The following is a 6293-nucleotide window of genomic DNA, read 5'->3' as shown; positions in this document are numbered from 1 at the left end:
CGGTGGGCGAGCGGGGCCGGGCACTCCCGGGCCTTTCCGCCGGGATCCGGCCCCCGGCCCCGCCAGGAGCCGCGGCTGCACCGGCAGTTGCTGGGGCTCGTGCCCCGGGAGCGGGGCAGCAGCAAAGGTAGCGCTTCCCGGGCCGTTGGGTGTATGACTAAACACCACTGCTATTTTATGGACAAACAGCCTCACCACACCTATAATTAGAGGCTCTGTCAAAGCTTTGGAGCTAAAGCAGTGCTGCTGCATGGACTCCCGGTTTGGAGGCTGCTGTACACATCTGTCTGTTTGTATTGGACCGGGCCTGGGGAAAGGGAGAAGCTGTGGTCCTCTCTGCAACCCTGTTGCTAGCACAAACTTCATGACCTGGCATCCTGATGGTCGTTAACTGAGAACGTCTTTAGCGGTGCAGGAAAGGTCAGGGCTGGAGATCCGTCCAGCTAAAATCCCCAAGAATGAGTTGTTCCTTCACCAGGAGAATCACTTAGATTTTGTGAACGACTCTTTGAAAAGAACCGTCAGGCATGGTGAGATGTGGAAACTCTGACTGCTTGATTCGCTCTGCAGTTAACTTGGGAAATGCTTTGTCGCCCTCATGCCCGTGTGCCTGATGGGAGACAGTGCCTGCTGAATGCAGCAGCGCGGTGGTGCGCGAGAGGTTAAATGCTTCTGATCAGCCTCTGGGGAATAAGGGAGCCGGAGCTGCTGACGGTGTAAAACTGTGGTGGAATTGGGCAGCATGGAGGAGACGGCCTGGGATTTATATGTGAGCAGTGGAAGGAGGAGGGAGCTTGTGTTTTTGTTTTACCCCAGGCTCCTGGGATGCTGGTTTGATTAGGTGAGGTTTGATCAACAGGTGTAGCTGCCCCAAAGCTTCCTTCCAAAGAAAGCCTTTCCTCAGTGCACTGGCAGCCTAGGTGCCCCTGGTAACAACGTCTGTGTGTGCCCATCTGGGTCTGAGTGGTTTAAATAACCTGGTGGTCTAAAACCCCTATACTGTCTCACCTAAACAAGCCCTAGGGTGGTAGCAACCCTCCCAAAACAGAGCACAGTCCCACTAGCAGGGCCAGGACCCTGTTCATACCCACCGGCATTCCCACGAGGAAGTGACAACGGTTCAGTGGGAGTGAAAGTGCCTGCTCGCTGTGGGCTGCAAGCAGCCGCAAAGGGCAGACAGGAGGGGGGCAAAGCCGCTCACTGCCGCTGCTGCAGCGGAGTAGGGAACTGCCAGCAACTTTTAAACACCTCGTGGTTCTGCTGAAGCCGGCTGTGCGGCTGTGCTGCTGGCCCCAGGGAAGGGCCTCTCTGCTTTCCTTGGCTGGGGTAATGCTCCTTGTGCTGAAGGATCTCACTCCAGCTGATGGAGGAACAGAAGGGGAGGAGGATGCAAGCAGAGATGCCAGTGTTAAATCCAAGTGTTCTTTATGCGGGAACATAAAGTTGGATCCTCTCAGCCTGTTTGCCGAGCGACTTGGCATGACATTTTGACAGTGATCAATAGCAAAAACACACAAGCTCCCGCTCTCCTCTCGCTCTGTTCGCAGTGGAGATCTGAACCGAACTAGCCAGGCACAGCTCTTGGAGCAGTGTAAAAATAGACTTCTTCCCCCGCCCCATCCTGTTACACTTAAAGCTGCGAGCTGGATACTGAAGTCTCCTTTCTGCTACTGCGAGAAAGACCAGGCATGTAATATTTGCTGTATGATTTTCCAAGGCAGGGCAGAGACCACGGTCTCTGCTAACAAGTCCCTGGTATTTGTTCCTGCTGCGAAGGTACCAAGCAGCCGTGGATGTCCCCAGCCCTGGGGTGGCAGAGCCCGTGCGTTGGATGGGGCTGTCGGCTCTCCATGGCATTGCAGGAGCTTGCGTGGACTGTGCTAAGATGGGCAATCAGCCAGCTCTGCTGCTGTTGAGCATATGCAGGCGGCCAGCTCTGTCTGTTTGGGAACTCGGAGGTGAAACAGAGCAGTCTCTTTTAGATAGCTGCTCTCTGGCAAGGCTGACTTGGATTGAGATTCTCCCCTACGCTCTCCCATTCCCAAAGAGGAGCCAGAATGTGGTGACCAAATCGCAGAGCAAATCGATGTGAAGAGAAACCAGCTTCTGCTTGCTCTATCTTGGACTGTGTTTTTCACACCTCATATGCAGCTTCTCTGACCCAGGCAGCTGGAATTGAGGTGACATCTCTGCTTTTCTGTTCCTTCCAGGATCTAAAAGAGAAGAAGGAAGTTGTTGAAGAAACAGAAAATGGCAGAGATGCACCGGCCAACGGCAACGCTGTGAGTATGGCTACAATCTGCAGGGAGAGGCAGCCCTTAGACCCCAATGCCTCTTTATTTTCCTCTCCCTCCTTGCTTTTGCTGTGAACTTGTCCCCAGCCCCTCTGAGAGGAGACCCCTCCAAATGACAGCACCATGCTGTGCAGAGACCTCGAGTCTTTGGGGCTTCAGGTTCAGCAGATGCTCCTGAGCCTGTGGGTAGTTCATGTGTGTGCAGAAAGGAAGGGCTGGGCTTGTATCCCCTCCCTGAAAGCCGAGTGAGGTGCCACCTCCTCCTTGGGTGTTGGAAGGGGGGGGGGGGAATATCCTATAATTAAAGTGTTATAATCAGTTGAGTGGGGGAAACACATTGTGTACAAGTAAACTGTCTGGTTTCCTATTTTTAACATGCTGGGGGAAACTCACTCTGCTGCATTTCAGTGTGTCACAATAGCCTTTGCAGTCTTTGTCTTGACCTCCAGGCTGCAGCCCCAAGTTACTCTAGCCTTGATCCTTCATGCTTGGGCTGCCTGCCTCGTGTAGAGGCAGGCAGGAAGTGGGACGCGCGCCTGGGGCTCTGGTGGGCTGGTGCTTGGCTTTAGGCAGGAAAGGTGGGGACACGCACTTCTGCTGAATATCTCTTCCCCCTTCTCCCTTCCCCAGTGCATTTTTTTAAGTGATGTTTTGTCTTGCCAAGGAGAACGAGGAAAACGGAGAGCAGGAGGCTGACAACGAAGTAGACGAAGAGGAAGAGGAAGGTGGTGAGGAAGAGGACGAGGAGGAAGAGGGTGATGGTAACTTTCTTTGTTCCCCTCCATCCCAGCCTGCATCCTGCTCTGGACAGCAGGCTCCGGGAAGCAGAGGAGAGCCGAGAGCAGCATCTCCCCCTCGCGGCTGTGGCCAGGTGGCTCTCTCCAGCCAGGCTCTCTCCTTTCTCGCTTGCCCAGGCCACCAGTGCTGGGAGTGAAGTCAGCCTTGAATCCCTTCCAGCACGTTGAGGGCAGATTCCTTCCTTCCTCCCTCCTCCAGCCAGACAGCACCGTACCGTGGCGCTGAATAAGCGCATTAGCCCTTCCGTGCAAATAGTAAAACCTGCCCTTGGCTCCTGTGATCACAACAGCTGCTGCAGATGCGAGTGCTGGCCCATGATATGGCGACAGCCCTGGATGGCCTATCGTTGCCATCCTTGGTCATGGAGCAGTGTGCTGAGAGGCTGCTGTGCTCCCCTCCCAGCCCTTTCCGGGCTGGATGCCCTGTGGAAGCAGGCAGAGGTGCTGCCAGGCTGCTTCGAGCCTTCCCTGTGTCTGCAGGGTCCCGGCGTCTCCCTGCCCTCCCCTGCTTCCTGACCTGACCCAGCCTGGAAGTGGGTTTTGGCAGCAGCCACCAGAAATCCAGCAGTGACTTGCCGAATCGCTTCTCACCCTCCCTGCTATTATTTTTTTTCCCAAGATCTGCTTGGATGAATAACATTGTTTATTTTTATCGCTCGTTAAGGCTGGGAGAAAACCATTCTTGTTATGCTGAAATGAACCCTTGATTAGCTGTTACTAGGTTAATTCCATGTGAATTTTTGGTGTATGGGCTGACCTACTAACCTGTTAGTTAGTTTTGGGAGACTGGGACAGGGCTGAAAATTTAGTGACCGTTAGGCCAGCGCCTGTTTGGACAGTGTAAGCAGGGAAATCTGCCTCCTTTGGGGTAGCACTCTGCTCTCATCAGCCTGCTGCCTGCTCTGCCCTTTGGTAGAGACTGGTTCACTAGGAAAAACTGGGAATCGTGGTCCTTTTTTGTACTTGGGATTTTAACCCCTGGGGACAGAGCACAGTGCTGCCGTATGCTGTCCTGAGTCCCCCTACCTCCAGCCCTGCTTTTGGGGTGGAAGAGTGGGAAATGCTTGCCTCATCTCCCAGCTCTCCTCGGGCAGGAGTGGGGATGGGTGTGCTGCCTGCGCATGTGTGGGGGGTGGAAGTGTTGCTTGGATACTGCTGTGACAAGCCTGGGGAGCTTCGGTCCTGCAGTGCCAGCCCTGCACTTCCCAGCTTGCCGAGCGCAGGCACGACTTGGCATGCGGTGCTTGGAGGTGCTAATGCCTCGCCAGGATCCTGCATGGGCTCTGTCCGGCTGTGCCTGCTGCCCTCAGGTGATCCCTGCCTGAGAGCTGCACCTGAGCAGCTGAACACTGCAGGAGAGAGATTTAAAGGCAACGAGCGCAGGTTGCATCAGCTTTTTTTTCCACCCCTTGTGGCCAAACTCCATCCTGGAGTTTGACAGCAAAGGGGTGCTTGAGGGTTTTTTTGGGTTTTTTTTTTTTTTTTTCCTCACCCTTCTCCCCATTCCATCTCATTATTTGCTTTGCTTAAAGCAGCTCAAAGAACTAAAAATTCTCCCAATCAGCTTGGCGCTGTCACCTGACGCACCAGCCAGCCCAGTGCCTGCGATGGCTGCTGGGGTGTTGATCCATCGCTGGGAGCTAATCTTGGCCCTTCCCGCTGCATGGGCCACGCCGTGGCTGGGCACACGCCAGGCAGAGGAGGGGAAGGGAGGATGGGCTGACCTTAATCCCCCCGGCTGTCTATGCACTTGTGGCGCTGGTTTAAAGCCAGCTTACTGGCCTTAACGCTGTAAGTTTTAGTAGGGTCTCCTGTTACACAAGAGACTCGTCTTGGCAGCCAAGAGGTTGCTCCTACTCTGGGGCCTCTGGTCTTGCCCCTGACCCCCCCAAAACTGGTCGAAGGTGATGGACCTGCTCGTTCTGATCCACTGGCCTATTTGAGCTCAAAGTGGGTCAAAGCCCAGAGCTCTCTGCTCATCTCCTCTCTGGCTGTAAGATAAGTTCGTAGCATTTGTTTGCTGTTCTGATAATTAGAAAGTGTTCTGACTCAGAACTAATGCGTCCTGGCTCTCTTAACTCATTAAAGATGGGCTAATAGCAGCGAAGAGAAGCAGAAATAATCTGTAAGGGTTAGGCAGAACAGCCACTAGAAAAGAGTTTTTTCCTCTTCCCCCTTTTTTTTTTTTTCTCCCCTCCCCTTTTTTGCTGTGATTTTGGCACTTGTGGTAGGTGGTGGTTTTGCTGTCCTGTTGCTTGTGCTAGAAACATGGTATGAGCCAGGCTTGATGCTGCCAATCTTTATTTCCCCTTTGGTGGGTTAATTCAGTTGGGAGATGCCCCAAAAGTCCCCCACCGTGTCCTGGGGAACTGCTGTGCTGAGCAGGGTCTGTTCTACCTGGGAAGACATCGCCATGTGGGGAGGTGCATGGTGCTGTAACCCTCCAGGAGTCTGACCTTCTTCCACTTGTCCCTGCAGGTGAGGAAGAGGATGGTGATGAAGACGACGAAGCTGAGGGAGCCACAGGCAAACGGGCAGCTGAGGACGATGAGGTAGGAAGGAAAACCAGCCCTTTGGAGCTGCCCATCTCCCCAGAGGGCTCCGGGGGAGCTTCAAGGGGGCCAGGCTGAGCTCTGGGGCTGGGACGCCCTGCCTGAGCACTCCCCGTGCCCCTCTGGGGACGCGGCCCAGTTCCGTTTATACGCTGACCCGGTTAGTGGGGTGTCCTCTCTGGCTGCACGGAGCCACTGGCCCCGGGGTTGGGGAGCCCCAGAGTGCTTGTGGGGGCCAGGGCAGGGGTGCTCTGGGGCTCCCCGAGCTGGCTGCGAGGATATTGTTTGCACAAGGGGTAAAGCACTGGTGTTGCTCTGTACTTGTCCCTGAGGTGGGAAGGGGACCCAAAACCATCTCCTGCCTCACTGCCCACCTGCCTTGGTGGGGAGCTCCCCAGCCCCCCAGCAGCCCCGCTCCACATCCCCTCTCCTGACGGCTTTGCTTTCCCCCCAGGACGACGACGTTGATCCCAAGAAGCAGAAAACCGATGAAGATGACTAGGCAGCAAATTATTATTATTTTTTTTTTTAAATAAGGAGGAAAACAAACCAACAAAAAAGGCCAGCGCGTCCTCTTCACCCTTGGGACCCCCCCCCTTCCCTCCTGATGCAACCCCCTACCCACACACACGCCCCCTTCCTCCCCCCTC

At 54.8% G+C, this 6293-nt stretch overlaps 1 protein-coding gene across 1 annotated transcript in view; it reads left to right on the top strand.

Annotated features, from left to right (window-relative positions):
- PTMA (prothymosin alpha) overlaps positions 1–6196 on the top strand; it is a 6524-nt gene extending 328 nt beyond the window's left edge. The window contains exons 2-5 of the mRNA XM_026854977.1: positions 2078–2282; positions 2959–3055; positions 5570–5643; positions 6098–6196. Coding sequence (XP_026710778.1) covers positions 2078–2282; positions 2959–3055; positions 5570–5643; positions 6098–6145 — 424 coding nt within the window. The 3' untranslated portion in view covers positions 6146–6196. The remainder of the gene's footprint in view (positions 1–2077; positions 2283–2958; positions 3056–5569; positions 5644–6097) is intronic.
- Positions 6197–6293: the final 97 nt, after the last annotated feature.

Source organism: Athene cunicularia, assembly GCF_003259725.1.
Source record: "Athene cunicularia isolate RWA chromosome 9 unlocalized genomic scaffold, athCun1 chr9_part1, whole genome shotgun sequence".
NCBI classification, from domain to species: domain Eukaryota; kingdom Metazoa; phylum Chordata; class Aves; order Strigiformes; family Strigidae; genus Athene; species Athene cunicularia.
This window is presented reverse-complemented; position numbering and strand designations above follow the sequence as displayed.